This window comes from Orycteropus afer, unplaced genomic scaffold (assembly GCF_000298275.1).
Source record: "Orycteropus afer afer isolate SDZICR_OR568_19922 unplaced genomic scaffold, OryAfe1.0 scaffold00031, whole genome shotgun sequence".
Taxonomy (NCBI): Eukaryota; Metazoa; Chordata; class Mammalia; order Tubulidentata; family Orycteropodidae; genus Orycteropus; species Orycteropus afer.
Window position 1 is genome coordinate 17,194,598 of NW_006921618.1, and position 17,059 is coordinate 17,211,656.

The 17,059-nt window shown below is 46.9% G+C and overlaps 1 protein-coding gene across 1 annotated transcript in view; it reads right to left on the reverse strand.

Annotated features, from left to right (window-relative positions):
• Positions 1-2,496: 2,496 nt before the first annotated feature.
• The window catches only part of MECR (mitochondrial trans-2-enoyl-CoA reductase), a 37,519-nt gene continuing 22,956 nt past the window's right edge, over positions 2,497-17,059 (reverse strand). The window contains exons 4-10 of the mRNA XM_007935843.2: positions 15,023-15,166; positions 11,708-11,810; positions 10,072-10,174; positions 9,004-9,077; positions 4,281-4,341; positions 4,021-4,093; positions 2,497-2,654 (exon numbers count right to left, since the gene is read on the reverse strand). Coding sequence (XP_007934034.1) covers positions 2,497-2,654; positions 4,021-4,093; positions 4,281-4,341; positions 9,004-9,077; positions 10,072-10,174; positions 11,708-11,810; positions 15,023-15,166 — 716 coding nt within the window. The remainder of the gene's footprint in view (positions 2,655-4,020; positions 4,094-4,280; positions 4,342-9,003; positions 9,078-10,071; positions 10,175-11,707; positions 11,811-15,022; positions 15,167-17,059) is intronic.

The window sequence follows — 17,059 nt, forward strand, 5'->3', positions numbered from 1 at the left end:
CAAGGAGGAGGTCACTATGAGTCAGGATCAACTCCACAGCAGTGAGTGTGGTTTTGTTTTGGCACAACTCATCTGTCTCACTAATCTAGGTTGTTGTTGTTGTTGTTATGTGCTGTCGAGTTGGATCCGACTCATAGTGACCCCTCCTTGCGTTTCTGAGGCAGTATCACTACGGATGTAGATTGCCCAAACTTCCTTCTGAGGAGTGGCTGGTGGGTTTGAACCGCTAGCCTTCTGGTTAGCAGTCAAATGCCTTAGGCACTGTGCTACCAGAGCTCCTTACTAACCTAGAGGATGGGGTAAAGGTGTAGGAGGGGAAACTGGGGCTGATCCTGAGCCCAGGGAGCGAGGTGGTGAATTTCACAATCACCTGGGCTGATGCAGAGTTCTTTTCTTCAGAGGACACACAAGGTAAATGATTATACTCAGAGCTTGTGTACACATTTGCATGCAATGGAATGCCTTCAAAGCCAGTTTTCCCATGTCATTCTGCTGTTTAAAATCCTTCAGTGACTCCCCAGTGCTGCAGGGTGAAGTCTTGACTCCATGGCTGCAATCTGCCCCCACCCCCTCCAATCTCAATTCTCACACTCTCCACAGGCTGTCAGAACTTCATACTCTCACATGTGCTGTCGGCTTTCCTCGGAACACCTTTTCCTCATCAGCTTTCAAGATGTGCTATGGATACTTCCTCCAGGAAGCCTTCCTTGATAACAGCAGGCAGAGCTGGGCCCCCTCTGCTGTCTCCTCATGGCCCTTTAAACAGCCCTGCATCAGCAGCCTCACTGTTACACTGGAATCTTCTGTCTCCCTCACTAGACTAAGCAACTTGAGAGCCTGCACCACATTTTTATTGGTATCCCAGCTCTAGGTACGTGAGGTAAATACTCCGTGAATGAAGCTCTTGAGTTATGTGTGCAGAGGGCCAGGCACCAAGGGGGAGGAGCATCCCACAGTCTGTTCTCCACTGTGAGTACGTAGATCAAGAAGCAAACGTGATAAAGTCACATCGTGGCAGTCATCTCTGCCTGTAGAAAGTCCACTCTTTTTTCAGAGCCCAGTGCAAACTTCACCTCAAAGTTTTCCCCAAGCCCAGGATGACCTTAGTTATGCTCTCATAGCACTTCACACACTCGTCTTTATAGCACTAACCACTGTGGTAATTGTTGTTAGGTGCCATCAAGTTGGCTTGGACTCAGAGTGACCCTACGCACAACAGAACAAAACACTGCCCGGTCCTGTGCCAGCTTCACAATCCTTACTGTACCTGAGCCCATCGTTGCCGCTACTGTGTCACTCCATCTCGTTGAGGGCCTCCCCCTTTTTCACTGACTCTCCACTTTACCAAGCATGATATCCTTCTCCAGGGAATGGTCCCTTCTGAAAACATGACCAAAGTGAGAGAGAAGTCTGGCCATTCTTGCTTCCAGGGAACATTCCTGCTGCACTTCTTCCAGGACAGACTTGTTCATTCTGTGGTAATTACTGCGGGCTTCTTTGTTTAGTGCTGGGTTTCTCAGAAGTGGCACTATGAACATTTTAGGCCTGATAATTCTCTATAGTAGGGGGCTGGTAGGATGTTTATTTAGCAGCATCCTAACCTGTACCTGGAAGCTCCAGTGGCGTAGTGCCTAAGGCGTTTGCTTACTAGAAGGTTGGCGGTTCGAACCCACTAGCCACTTCTTGGAAGGAAGGTTGGGCAATCTACTTCTGTAGTGATACTGCCTGGGAACCCCAAGGAGGGGTCGCTATGAGTCAGATCCAACTTGACGGCAGTGGGTTTTGGGTTTTTTTAACCTCTACCCACTAGATGCTGATAGCATCCCTTGTTATGACAACCAAAAATGTCTCCAGGTATTGACAGATGTGCCCTGGGGTAACACTGCCTCCAGTTGAGAACCACTGGTATAAGAATGGTAGCTGCATGAGGGTGGTCTGGGCACCTGACACCCTGCATCCTTGCTTTTCTGGGTCTGAATGGCCTCAGCCTGGCATCCTTGGGGCTGGTTCTTCCCCTGCCCCAGACTGGGCTGCAAACCCCCTGCAAAGTGAGTCAAACCTTCCTGTTCACAAGATTCTTCTCTGTAGTCTGGACAGCTTGCAGGTGGAGATCATCGTCTTACTGGCATCTGGAGCTGCCCAGGCCCTGCTTTCAGGTGGTCTGGAAATGATTACAGTGGGAACAAATGAAGGAAAAGCAAGGAAGAAGCCTTTTAGGGCTGAGAGATGGCAGGTGTACAGTGATCCTGACAGGGATGCTACTTCTTTTTCTTTTTCCTTTTCCTTTTTTTTAGGAAGTTCAGGCTTTATTAGGTATACTGTGGCTGGCCTGGGCTGAGGCTGGCCTTGGCAGAGCTCTGCCAGGTTTCACAATCCTCCTAGTAAGCAGTAACAGTGAGGAGAGGAGTGGCCTGGGGCAGGCTGGGGGCACTGAGTGAGGGGTCTGAAACTAGTCCTTCTGATCATCTCTGGTCCCACTGCACTCTTCCAAGATCATCACATGGTGAGAATCTGCTTTGAAGACACAAAGGGCTTCGTGGAAGCTTCCAAGGCACGTTGGTAGTCCTGCAGTGGCACTTCGGAGCAGGCAGGGGCTGTGAGCTGGCCTCGGCGGATGAAGTCACACAGTGTGAGGATTAACTCCTTGAACTGGTCTGTAGGAGGATGGAGGAAGTCAGACAGGGAACATGAGCTAGGGCTCAGGGAGATGGCATTGGGCTGCTCTGGGGCAAGAGCTGGGACTGAGGCTCCAGTAGAGTTCCGAGAGCCCTGTTTTGCCAGGGGGGTGTGGAAGCACCAGGACTGGAGCAGGGGAACATGGCGGAACAGCTCCAGGAGCTGCTAGGCCAGTGGAGACTGCCCTTCAGAGCGGCTGAGATGGCAGAAGTCCTGAATAATGGGAGGGGCAGGATCACTGGGAGGCAGGGACACCAAAAGAGGCATAGGGAGGGTGGGTGTGCCTGACACACCAACTAATGTAGGACAAACGGGCTCTGCCCAGGGAAAGGATCCCTCCGAAGCCCAGGAGCGGAGGCCACCAACATCTTCCTCTTGAGTCTGTTTCCTACTAAGGACCCAATATGGTACAGGAATTTGAGAAATAAAGGCTTAGAAGTATTTCTTTTACAAACACAAATTAATATTCAAATCTAATTCTGTCAATCATCCTTTGCTTAAAACCCTTCAGCAGCTCTCCAACTGCCTTTAAGATAGAATCTGTACTCCTTAAAAAGGCTTCTGAGGCCTTTTGTGATCTTGATCTGGCCACAGTCCAGCTGTCCGGCATCCCACCTGCTGCTCAGACCTAATGCCCCAGTGGCTCTGGCACTTTCAGTGCCCCATGGAGTCACACTCTGGTGGACTTTTGCACATGCTTATTTTTCCTGCCTGAAACACTCCATCCATGTCACCACTTTCCTCCCCTTCACTTGGCTAACACCAGGCCATTCTTCAGTCTTAGTCTGGGAGGCAGAACTATGTACTGGCTCAGGTCTGGAGCCAGAAAGACTGACTGTTCAGATCCTGTGCACTACTCCCTAGGTGGAGTGACTCTGGGAAAGCTACTTAGCCACTTGGACTCTCAAGTTTTCTCCTCTGTTAAACAAGACTAGTAATAGTTTAAATTATTATGACATTTAAACTGAGGCAGATATAACTTGCCCAAAGTTCCACAGATAGGCTAGGCAGAGCCTATAACCAGGAATGGTGGAAGCAGGATTTGAACCCAGCAAGGCTAGCTCCAGGGTTGTTCTCTTTACTTGGCTATCTTACACGGCAGCCTTTCCCACTGTCAGCTCGTCAGGATGGGGGTAGGGTCAGTCCTGTTCAACACTGTGCACCCAAAGACTAGCCCAGTTTAGACTCATACTTGCTGTGACTGGAGGCTATTTTCTTCAATCCTGCTGTGGGATTAGGGGCTCAAGCTCCTCTCTAGGGCTCAGAGTGGCTGGTCACTTCTGCAGCCATTCTAGGCACTGCACTCTCCTGTTAACCTTGGCACTGGGGCCATCATCCACTCACCTGGACTGTGGTCCTTCTTCCACTGGGACAACCAAAAGCCCCGAAGTTTGAGATCCTTAAAAATGAGCAGGCTCTGTAGACACAGGGAGGGCATGCTGAGGCTCACAGTGCAAGGACTTCGGGTTCTGATGAGGGGTACAGATCCCACCCAACCCCAGGGACAGGGACAGGGCCTGAGTTTAGACAACTGTGGTGTCAGTGGAAAAGCCTGGCTGAGCTGCCGAGACCTGTCTCCAGGCATGCCTCCCCCATAAGCTTACCACAGAGGCTATGACAGGCTGCTTGGCCATCCCCCCATAGGTCACCATGGTTCCTCCAGGCCTAAAGAGTCCAGAGAGAACAGTGAATGTAGGCAGCGAAAAAGCCTATCTGGAACCTGCCACAGTGCTTATACAACCTTGCTCTCACGAGTCCCTGGTGTGGTAGTTAGGGTTGTGTGTCTACTTGGCTGGCCCTGGTTTTGATGGCTGGGTAGCTGGATGTAGTTATTCCCCATGATGAGACTGGTAATCAGCTCCATGGTGGAATCTATTGTGAGCAGCTGAGTAGCTACCTTAGGGATGTGGTCTGCTTCCAGTATATAAGATGATGCTTTGAGAACGGTCTTGAGCTTCTTGGCACATTTGGAGCCTATATTTGGCCAAGTCATCAGTGAGTGGCCTGCCATGTTGCTTGATAATCTTGGGACTGTGCCATTTTATTGATCTTGGGTTTGTCAGACTCAGCAGCCAGCATTAGCCTGAGTTAAGAGATGCCTCCAGCTCCAGTGGGGTGGGAGCAAGAGGCAGAGCTGAAGCCCAGAGTTGACGGGCCTTCACCAAGCCCCTAGAGCTGGCACTTTGAACTTAAGACTTCTAACCTCCTAAACTGTAAGAGAATGAATCCCTGTTTGTTTAAAGTCATCCACTTGTGGTATTTTCTGTTAGAGTAGCACTAGATAATCAAAACACCTGAGAAGGTTTTGAAAAAACACAGATTCCTAACTATGACCCTGGACCTAATGAATCAGGAATCTATTCATTAAAGACAACAAACAATTATGAAAAAAACGAAAACAAAACCAAAAAAACACCCTGAGATGAGTTGGATGGTCAACCAGGTTTGGGAACCCACTTATCTGATCTCCCCAGTCAAGCTGCATGGATGTGAGCTGGGCTGAGACAAGTTCAAGACCCATGCTCACTCCTGGCCCTGCTCCCCCTTACAGGTATGTGACGTTGGGCAGTGCACTGGAAATGGCCCAGGCCTTTGTCTTTTCATCTGGAAGCACTTATTCTAAGTATCAGTGATGGACAGGTCACGTCACAGATAAAGGACAGTGTGGATGGGGGGAAGACAGTGATAACTGTCCTCTCATTGCAAGGTGCCTTGTCTGTACCTGTATCTGATACCCACACACCCACCTCAGCAGACAAACAGGAGTGATGCTAATATAGTTTTTAAAAGCTAATAAGCTAGGCCTTTACATGCTGGACTGGACTTAGGTTCCCCTCCCCATTCCCTGGTTCTTTTAGAAGTTTGTTTGGGACGACACAAGAGAGACTTTGTAAACTACAAAATGGAAGAAGCTCTTGTGTGTGGCATATAATGGTAATTCTTTGTCCCTAAGGCTGGTGGGTAGTTTGGACTTAAGTTCCCTCTCAATTGCCACCCACTCTAGAAAGTAGCTCCTGGGGGAAGCAAGCCCTCTCTCTCCTGGGTTCCCACTGTGCGTGGTCTAATCGGAATATTCACCACCACCGTCAGCTGTCATTCTGACTCATGGTGACCTTGTGTGTGTCAGAGGAGAACTGTGCTCCATAGGGTTTCAATGGCTGATCTTTCATAAGGACATCATCAGGCCTTTCCTCCCAGGCATCTCTGGGTGGACTCAACACCAACCTTTGCTAACCTTTACTGAGTGTTTACTATGTGCCAGGCACAGCTCTGGGCACTTCACTATAACTCTGTGGTGGTTATGTTTGTGTGTCAGCTTGGCTGGGCCTGGTTGAGTGGCTGGGCAGCTGGTGGTAGTTATTCCCCAGGATGAGACTGGCAATCAACTCCATGGTGGGATCTACCCACAAGCAGCTGAGAGCTGCCTTTGGGATGTGGTCTGCTTCCTGTATATAAGGAGAAGCCTTGGGAATGGTCTCTAGTCTATGGCATGCTTGGACCCTGCATGTAGCCATGTCATTGCTCAGCAGCCTGCTATGCTCTGCTGACCTTGGGACTTACAATGGACTTAAGTTAATGGCCTGCTGTGTGGTTTGGTAACATTGGGACTGTGCCTTTTTACTTGTAAACCTTGGGGCTTCTCAGCCTCAGCAGCCAGCAGCTGTCTGAGTGAAGAAATGCCTCAAGCTCTAGTGGGCCGGGAGCCGGAGGCAGAGCTGGACCTCAGGGTTGAGGGGCTTTCACCCAGCCCCTAGAGCCTGCCACTTCGAATTTGGACTTAAAGCTTCCAAATTGTAAGAATAAACTCCTGTTTGTTAAAGCCATCCCATTTGTGGTATACTCTTGTCAGAGCGGCATTAGGTAACCAGAACAAACTCCAAGAAAGTGCTATTACTTTCCTCATTTTGCAGATGAGGTCCATCACTCACTTGTATAGCTATTTGAGCATCACCGTAGTGAGCTTTAAACTAACTTCCTGAGGCAGAAGAGCTTATATCATTCCCAGTTTACAGATGAAGAGATCAAGGCCTGGACCATCTTTCATGTATTGCCTAACTTTTCATAGGTTTTCAGCTAGTAAATAGTAGAGTTAGGACTTGAACTTGACCAGTCTCACTCCCAGGCCCACACCTATAACCACTACATGGTGGGGCTTCCTGCAACAACAGCTTTGGAGGCTGTCCAGTGTGGGTGTGAAGGAGTGTGTTCTACAGTCACGCTAACTTGGGATCCACCCAGAGGTTCTGCTTCCTAGCTCTAGGACCATGGGCAAGAAAATCACTCTCTTTGGCTCTTAATTCAATTTGTATGAGCAAATAATCTAAAAAGCTGGATTATATGAACAAGAATGTGGCATCAGGATTGGAAAAGACTCATTAACATCCTGAGATATGCAGATGACACAACTTTGCTTGTGAGAGTGAGGATGACTTGAAGCACTTACTGGTGAAGATTAAAGACTACAGTCCACAGAATGATTACATCTCAATATAAAGAAAAGTGAAAATCCTCACAACTAGTCCAATAAACAGCTTCATGATGGATGGAGAAAAGACTGAAGTCATCAAGGACTTCACATTACTTGGTTCTACAATCAACACCAATGGAAGCAGTTAAGACATCAGACAACATATTGAATTGGGCAAATCTGCTGCAAAAGAACCCTTTCAAGTGCTGAAGAGCAAAGATGTCTCCTTGAAGACTAAACTGCACCTAACCCAAGCCATGGTATTTTCTATTGCCTCTTATGCATGTAAGAGCTAGACAACGAATAAGGAATACTGAAGAAGAGTTGATGCTTTTGAGTTGTGGTGTTGGAGATGAATGCTAAAAGTACCATGGGCTGCTAAAAGGACTAACAGATCTGTCCTGGAAGAAGTGCAGTTGGAATGCTCCTTGGAAGCAAGAATGACCAGCCTTCGTCTCACTTAATTTGGTCTGTCAGAAGGGACCATTCCCTGGAGAAGGATATCAGGCTTGGTAAAGTGGAGGGTCAACGAAGAAGGGGAAGGTCCTCAATGAGATGGATTGACAATAGTGGCTACAATGATGGACTCAGGTATAGCAAGGATTGAGAGGCAGGCACAGGCCCGGGCAATGTTTTGTGCTGCTGTGTGTAGGGGTGCTGTGAGTTGGAGATGACTTGATGGCACCTAACAACAACAACAACAAAATGAGGATCAGAATAGTATCCTCACCTAGGTGCTCAGGGGAGGGTAAGCCAAACAATTTGCAGAGAGTTTGGCACAAAGTAAATAGTCAGTGATTACTGTCACATATCTGTGGCCACATGACTCATGTTCCCATCTGTCCTGTGAGTTCTCAGAGGGTTACTTGTTGAGTAGACTCCTGTTTTAGTTACTGTTGTGGACTGGAATATATTCCCCCAAAAGATACAAGTTCTAATCCTTGAAACCTGTGAATGTAACCTTATTTGGAAACAGGGTCTTAGCAGATATAATTAAGGATCTTGAGATGAGGTCATCCTGGATTTAGGGTGGGCTTAAAGGACCAGTGTCCTTATAAGAGACAGGGAGATTCGAGATACAGAGAAGAAGTTGTGCAGTTGTGAAGATGGAGGCAGAGATTGGAGTGGTGTGTCTCCAAGCCCAGAAATGCCATAGGTCGCTCGCAGCTCCCAGAAGCTAGGAGAGAGTCATGGAACAGACTCTCTTCTCCCTCAGAGCTTCCAGAAGGAATCAACCCTGTCAACACTTTGATTTTGGACTACTGGCATTGAGAACTGTGAAAGAATGAATTTGTTGTTTTAAGCCACCAAGTTCATGGTGATTTCTTTTGGCAGCCCTAGGAAACTGAAAAGGGAAAGAAAGATGGGAAGGACATGCAACACATTGCTAACAGTGCTTATCTTGCTTGGTGGTGGAATAGGTTACTTCTGTATCTTAATTTTTCATCTGTTTTTTTTATATGCTTTCAAAATGTTTTGTAATAAGCATAATGTTCCTTCTAAAATGAGAATCTACTTGTTTAATGCTAATAAAAAATTTAAAAGCTAGTAAGCTAAAACTGAGTGACTTTTTAAATGCCCTAGGCTATGAATCCTTGACTACCCCTGTCACAGAAAGCTTAGTAGTCTGCTTTCTGGGTTCCCCTGGAATAGGCCTCTTGGTCATTTTACAAAAGAGGAGGTTGAGAGAGGAAGTGCCCAGATTGCTACCAACTGTCTTTGGTCCCAGATTCCTGCTCAACATTGTGCTGACCTGGCCTTGCCTTGCATGGCCATTGGGACTTGGTCACTTGATGGTCCTCCCAGCTAAAGGCCTGGAGAGCTCCAGTGAACTGGACTTAGAGGGCTGAGGGACTTACGCTAACTGTCGCAGCAACTCTGTGGAGCTTTTCCCACCAACACAGTTGAGAGCGAGCCGTGGTTGGGGAATGGCCTGCAAAATAAGGAACCTTCAGTGAGGGAGCTATCACTTTCCATGTAGGGCCCCAAACCTGCTACAACCAGCACTTCCCTGGCCCAAGAGCTGTGTCAGAAGGAGGGAGGAAAGAAGATGTTCATGCCTTTGAATTCTTTTTTCTCTGCCCAGGAAGGGTCTTCTCTTTGCCAATTTAATCCTGTTGTACGTTCAGGACTAGGTTCAGAATTTGAACTCATTTTCCCAGGAAAACAGACAAAGGGCCTCTACATTCGGTTTCGACTGACTTCACCCTCCTGAATACTCCTCAGTACTTAGAATTCAGTTTACATTGGATGTGCTAATCTACTGCTCCAAAAATGTTGTCAAGAGGTGTGTCAAATGACTGTGTATAAGTTTGGTCTCCCCAAGAGACTGAGCTAGAGGTCCCCCTAAAGTTTGTTCACTGACTAGGCATGTGCTGAGTGGTTGATGTCCTGGAATGTTAATGGGATTTGGATTCAGAGACTTGAGTCCAGACCTGACTCCACTACTTACTTAATGTGGTCTTGGTCAAGTTCTTTACTTTTGAGTCTTGGTATAGATGATGCCTACTTTGTAGAGGTACTGTGGGGATTACCAGATGAAATGTAAAGTAGGTGCTTAGGCAATATTACTTCTTTTCTTTCTCTTCCCTTTCTACGCCTTAGTTTCTTTAGGCCCTCTCCCAGCTCTGATTCACACCAGCTGTGTGAGCTGATGTGGCCCACCATAAATATTCAAAACTGCAAATCACATAGGGTTTCCTGAACTTTTTCTGTGTCGCCTGTCTCCCTCATTGCATCCCCACTGGGCATTTAATACATACTGTCCCCTGACTCAGGGGAATGGACCTTCTCCTCCTAAGAAGAGACAAAGGGAGTTTCCTGGAGAGGAACAATGAGGCCAGGCCCCAGCTTTTCTAATTTAAGTCAACTTTCTTCAGGGAGGTAAGCATGGAACAGAGAGGTGCAGTATCTCTCATCCCAGGTACCTTAAAGATGTTTTTCATCTCAGGCTTTCTTAGTTCTTCCTCTGTGACGACATGCTCAGCTCCCAGATTCTTCAGACTGTCCTTCAGCTTCTGGATGTCGGGTCTGGAAACCAAACACAATCCAAGGTCCTTGGTCACATCTGTCTGTTTTCTCTACCAAAGGCTCCTAGGACCCCTTTGCTACTTTCTGAGAGCTCCAGTTTCCCTTTGCAGGAAACCGGGATTGGGTTTAAACCAGGCCCCAAACAAGGGCTGGCCACCTAATTTCATCCGACTCCAACATCTTTCAGCCTCAGTTTCCCTACTGGTATGAAATAAGCTAGACTGGGTGATTTCTACAACCCTGCTAGCCCAAGGATGCTAGAGACCATCTGTGCCTGGGAACATTCCATTTCACTTTCTGATTGCTTCTACTGAGGTGACAAGCTCCACCTCCTTTCATCACCTCTCTTTTCAAGGGGCTCTTTTCAGAATGTTGTGCACACATACTCCAGCCCCGGAGTGGCCCTAGGCAAACAATAATTTTTGTTAGCACAATTGCGAGGATTAGAGGTCCTGAAACAGGTACCGATTCCCCTGCTGAGGCTGGATTTCATGACAGCCATGGTCACGCTTGGCCACAGTGCAGATGAAGGGAACTGGATAATACGATGGGAAGAGAACAAGTCAGGAAACTCAGTCTGTTATGCACTTGCTGTGCCTCCCTGAGCAAGTTGCTTCCCCTCTCTGAAGCTTCAGTTTCCTCATCAGCAAAACTGAAAGGATAAACCTGCCCCATCTCCTTCACATCTATATTTAGTACACGTCAGAGCCTTGGAGTAAACGGTTTACAGAAAGAATTGTTGTTGTTGTTGTTATGTGCCATTGAGTTGGACCCGCCTCATAGCGATCCCTGCTTGGGTTTCCAAGGCAGTATCACTACGGAAGTAGATTGCCCCATCTTCCTTCCGAGGAGTGGCTGGTGGGTTTGAACCGCCAGCCTTCTGGTTAGAAGTCAAGTGCCTTAGGCACTATGTTACCAGAGTTCCTACAGAAAGAATAATATACTATAAAACATTACCCAATCTGAACTGTGGATTTGAAAACATGGGGTTATCCCAAGTCCAGAATCTCAAAGACTCTTAGCTGTTAAGGACAGTCTCCACTTCCTTTCTGCCCTTCTTTTACATTTCAAAAATTCACTCATCCTATAGCCAAAAACCACCTAAACTGCATTTCTGGTGGCTGGCTCATCTGTCTCAGGAACCAACTGTCAGCCAGCAGCTTTGGAACCATAAAGATGGGCTGCTTGTGCAAGGGTGCCATCTGGTGGAAATTTAGGCACCTGCAGGGCTGTGACAAGGAGCTCTGATGGTGCAGTTAAATAAAGCATTTTGGCTGTAAACCAAGAGGTGTGCAGTTCAAACACCAGCCTCTGTGTGGGAGAAAGATGATGCAGTCTGCTTTTATAAAGATTTACAGCCTTGAAAACCCTATGGGAGCAGTTCTTTGCCCTATAGGGTCTCTATGAGTTGGAACAGACTTGACAAAGGTGGGTTTGGTTTTTTGGTTTAGGGCTGTAACTGAAAAGAGGAAGCCAAAGGATTGGTACTTTTCATACCCGCCAGGTGATCCAGAAAGAGGCTTCCCCACACACCTGTCTCTGACCACATTGATGGTCCTCAGGCCCAGGGCTGCGGCGATCTGGATGACTGCTTGCCCCACTCCACTGTTGGACGCATTTTGGATGACAGAGTCCCCTGTGGAGCCAGGAAGAGATTCAAGTCAAGCCTTGGAGACCCAAAACACGTCAAGGGCTCTGAGCCTAGGATCCTGTTATAGGGCAAGAGGTAGCTCCACGGGCTCAAAAGGGACCCAGGACCTGGCTGCAGAGTCTTCTGAGACCTTGGACTGTTGTTCACCTTCCCCCCCAATGCTCCCAAATTTCCACAACACCCATGATGCCTGCCAGGACTAGGCAACTTGGTCCAAACCAGACATAATTTAGATCCTCTTGTACAAATGGTTTTATATCCATCATCCTCTCAACTTTTATGTCCTCAAGTCTCTGCTTAGTTTATTTCCTTGGTTTGCAAAGTTTTTTCTCTTTCTTCCTCTTGAAATCCTATGAGTCCTTTGAAATGAAGCTCAAGTACAGCTTCTTTCATCCAGCCTTCCTGGGTTTTCCCCCTCTGCATGCTCCCACAGCACCCAGATGCACCTCCATGAATGCACACACCTCCGTATGCCTCGTCTTATACTTGGCTATATATAGCTCCATTGCTATCAGTAGTTTGCGGTTTCGTGAGGGGAAGGGCCATATCTTCTTCAGTCTGTACTGCTTAATAAAGGTGCACTGCCTTGAAAGGAGATGAGAACCGTACTGGAGAAACTAGCAGCTCCAGAAACTGCCCAACAGACAGGATGTCGTCAAAGCCCAGGCCTGGCTTTGGAATCAGCCAATGGGGAAGGCACATGCTGGGAAGGTGTGGGCTCTGGAACGACATGGACCTGGGTGTGAGTCCTAGCTTCACCACTTCTTGTAACTGAATGAGATGGCACAATTCATGACCTTTTTGAATCTCAGTTTCCTCCCTGTAAAATGGGAGTCCTAGGAGCACCAATAAGGGCTGTAATTAGGGTCGAATGCCATTGTGTCCAGTAAGTGCTTTGTAAAATGCTGTCTGGTTTTTGAGAGGGAGCGGGGATCTGATGAACACGGACTGGAACTAGAAACAGAGGACTTCTTGGAAGGAGAAAACCCATTCTCTTTAGCCAGGGGACAGTGTGCAGGCTATAACGAATGAGTCACTATGAAATCAATCTAGGAGGTTGCAAACAGTTTTTTTTTAAAAACTAAAATCAAGACTAGAATTAAAAAAAAGAACAGTGTAATACACATAAAACTAAAAAAAACCAAACTCACTGCTGTCAAGTTGGTACCAACTTACAGAGACCCCTCCTTGGGTTTCTGAGGTGGTATCACTACAGAAATAGATTGCTTAACCTTCCTTCCGAGGAGTGGCTGGTGGGTTTGAATCACCAGCCTTCTGGTTAGCAGTCTAATGTCTTAGGCACTACGCCACCAGAGCTCTTGCTTTACACATAGTAAGTATAAATATTATTCCTTGAAATTTTGGTTACATTCATATATAGTCAGCCCTCCATATCTGTGGGTTCTGCCTCCATGGATTCAACCAGCCACAGATTAAAAATATTCAGGGGGAAAAAAAAGAGCAATTAAGCGGTCAAAGCAATCCCTCAAAGGCTAAGGAGTATAAAGTGCTATTTAGATAGCATTTTCATTTTGCATTAGGTATTATAAGTAATCCAGAGGTGATTTAAAGCATGTGAGAGGATGTGTGTAGGTTATATGCAAATACTACGCCATTACATGTAAGGGATTTTAGCATCCACAGATTTTGGTATCCGTAGGGGGTCCAGGAACAAAACCCCCTTGGATACTGAGGGACAACTATGCACACTGTGTTGCACTGTAAAATGTATTTTTACTATGGGTCAAAATCGTAAGTCTAACACTGATCTAGCCTATGCCACATCGGCCATAAGGCAGAAAACTGGAGATGCCCAGTGGGCACTTGAGGTGGGGTGCTGTCAGCATGCTTAGATCTGTCCACTACAGCAACAGCTGAAAGCAGAGGTACCTGAGGGGATGTGATGCAGGTGACCAAAGTATCTGCTGTTCTGGGCTTGAGCAAAGGTCTGTGGTCTCAACTGCTATGAAGGCTGCTGCCGGGACCCATCTGCCAGGCTCTGAGCAGGGCCCAGCCACCTTAGTCTGCCGTACTCCAGCATCCCTTGGCCTCAGTTTCCTCATCAGTATGAGGCCTACATGGGGTCATTTTTATACCTCCGCCAGCTCAAGAATAGGCATTATGTGCAGGGGTGACCTAGGGGTGCCGAATGTCTTTCCAGGCAACTCTCAAATCATGGCGGATGGGAGTGGTGGCTAACTTGGCTAGCCTCCTGTCCTCTGTAGGTAAATACTGAGGTGGGTTCTATAAGGTTCTTTAGAGGGTCTCAGTAGGACTGAGCTGTGGTTCCATGTTGCTGACTACTTTCATTGACTTTTCCCCCTTTCCTGCCTCACTTTCACTGTTCCCTCACTCCTGCTTTGTGAGATCATCTCCCAGATGAACCATCTGCCCCTAGTCCTTGCCTTAGGCTCTGCCTTCAGTGTAACCCGAAATGAATCACTCGTTTACTTGCTGGGTGATCGCATGCAAATTACTTATTTCTCGGAGCCAGTTTCCTCACTTATATATAAGCAGAATAATGAAAGCATCTGATAGTTACTCCCCTGTATGCTGGTCACTTGTGCTAAGTATTACGTTGCAATGTTACAGTTAATCCTTAGAGCTCCTGATTCTCCATTTCACAGATGAAAAAATCTGATGATCTGAAAGGTCAAGTTACACAGCTAGTGAAAGGTGATGCTTGGGTTTGAACCTAGGTGGTCTGACTGGTAGTCTGGTTGGAGCTCTTAACCAACAACGATGACGCCAACTTCACCACCCTGCTTTGAAGGTTTAATGCATTCAATGGGGGTAATGTGTGTAAAAGCACTTATGTAAACTGTAAAGTGCTATAAATGCTGACTGGAATTAACAATACCAACTTCAGCACTTTATTCAAAACACAGGGACTGTGTCTAGCCCCTGCTTTAGGTGCCTGGAGCTTAGTACAGCTGAATATATTTTTGCTGAGTGAGAGGATTCCATTCCAATCTCTAGGGAATGTGATGCTCTGCAGTTTTCAGGAATGTATTCCTCATAAGCTTTCAGCGTGTTTTCCAGGAACCATGATACCTCATTCTAAATAAAAGCAGCAACACCACACTCAGCCAAGTTAGAGGGCTGTCTTCCTCTGAGACCCATCACTGCTAAGTTCCCATGGCCTCAGGGTCAGGATGTGGCCCACATTCCAGTGGGGAGGGTGTGTGGGGCCCTACCTGGCCGCAGCTGCTCAAAGTCCATCAGCATCCTGTAGGCTGTGCAGGGATTGACACCCAGGGTGGCAGCACTCTGAAGAGGGATGTCCCTTGGAACTCCGATCAGCGCATCTTCACTGAACACAGCCTCGGTCCGCCAGGTTCCTGAGTCAGGGGAGGAGTCCAGAGTAGTGAGGGAGGAGCCCTGTCTACCCCCATCCCCATTTCACCCTCCTCAGGACTTCAAAAGTATACTTAGAGAAAAAGAATTATCTTGAAGTCTCCTTTAATACTTTTGAGTCTTTGTGACATCAGGTAAGGTCAGTTTTGTTATTGCCATTTTACAAATGTGGTAGATTGATGGAATGTCACTCAGCAGGTCTTGGGCAGTGCTAGACTCTAAGGGAGGGCAGGAAGCACATCATCAGGGCAGGAGAAGCTGAGGACGCCTCTCTTTTCCTAGTCAATCCCCATTCTTCTCATCTAGGGCAGGCTGACTCTGGATGGTTTTGTGGAAAAGAGCATGAGAGTAGGAGTCAAGAGGCCCAGATTTGAGACCTGGTTTTGCTACTTTGCTACATTGAGCAAATTCTTGATGACTCTCATATGTAAGGGACAATGGCAATAATAGCCTGACTGCCCTCATTCATGAGCAGTGTGGAAATCAATGACAAGGGAACTGAAAAAATCACATCAACATAAAGAAATAATCCCATATTCCAGAGCCACACAACAGAACCATAGAATGTCAGCACTGAGAAGACCCTCAGAACACAAACTCCTCATTCAACAGGGGAGAAAACTGAGGACGTGATTGGCCTGGAGCCATCTGGCTAATCTGGGCAGAGGTGGAGCTGGGCTACCTCTTGTCCATCTACAGATACTTATTCTGCACCTACTCTGAGCCAGACAATGTATCACCAAAGGGGGAAAAAAAATTTAGGTGTTGGGATTTAACAGGTGAACAACAACAGACACATTCCTTGCTAAAATGGAGTTTTTGTTCTAATGTGGTATATGAAAAGCAAACAGGCAAATAAAATACAGAGAAAGCCAGGCACTAATAGTGGAGAGAATTACTTAAGATGGGAGCCAAGAAAGGATTCTTGGAAGTGACATGAAGCTGAGAGTTAACAGAGATACTTACCACTTGAAAAGGAAACAAAGAACATTCTAGGCATAGGGAAAAGATTTTGAGGTAGGAAAGATACAAGAACAGAACTAGAATATACACTGGTGGGCAGAGTGATGGGCAGAGGGACCTGAGACGTGGCTGATGTGGCATGGGCTGCACTGGTGTTACTTAACTTTTTATAACCTTGACCCATAATAAGAATTCAATTTTACGTTGTAACCCTGTGTGCATGCATATGCAACAAATTTCAAATATTTACCCTTACAGTGTGTGATGTACTCTGCTATTTTTTATTCCATTCTGCTTGATTTAAAAAAAAAATAAAATAAAAGCTCCTTGCCACCCACTAGACTGACTTCACTGATGGGTCACAACCTGCAGTCTGAAAAACAGAGGCTCATGCAGGGTCTGGTATGGAGAATGGAGTTTATTTTGTGAATGAAAGCCTCTAATGGGTTTTTAGGGGAAGACTGAGATGATTGGAATTATGCTTTATGATCACTTTAATGTTGTGTGGAAAAGCCGTGGGGGTGGAGTGGGAGGCAGAGTGCAAGTGGAGAACCAATTAGGAGGCTTTTTCAGGGGTTGAGATGTAGCTGCTGGTGGCCTAGACCAAGACTTTGGCAGTGGGAATGAAGACAAGCAGATGGATCTGAGTTACATTTTGGGAGAGAATCAATAGGATTTGATGAGGATTGGGTGAGGGTTGACAGGTCCTCATTCATGCCAGCGGGAACCAGTATAAAGTGCAAGTGAAGAGGACAGATCCTGGCATCAGACAGATGCAGATTCAAGTCTTGGCTCCACCACTCACCCCTATGTTACCTTAGTGAAGTTGCTTGGTGCCTTGTTGGCTCAAATTGTCGGTGGTTATAGTGTCTCAGGGGCCTCGGCCTATGCTCCCAAAGCTCAAGAGTATCAAT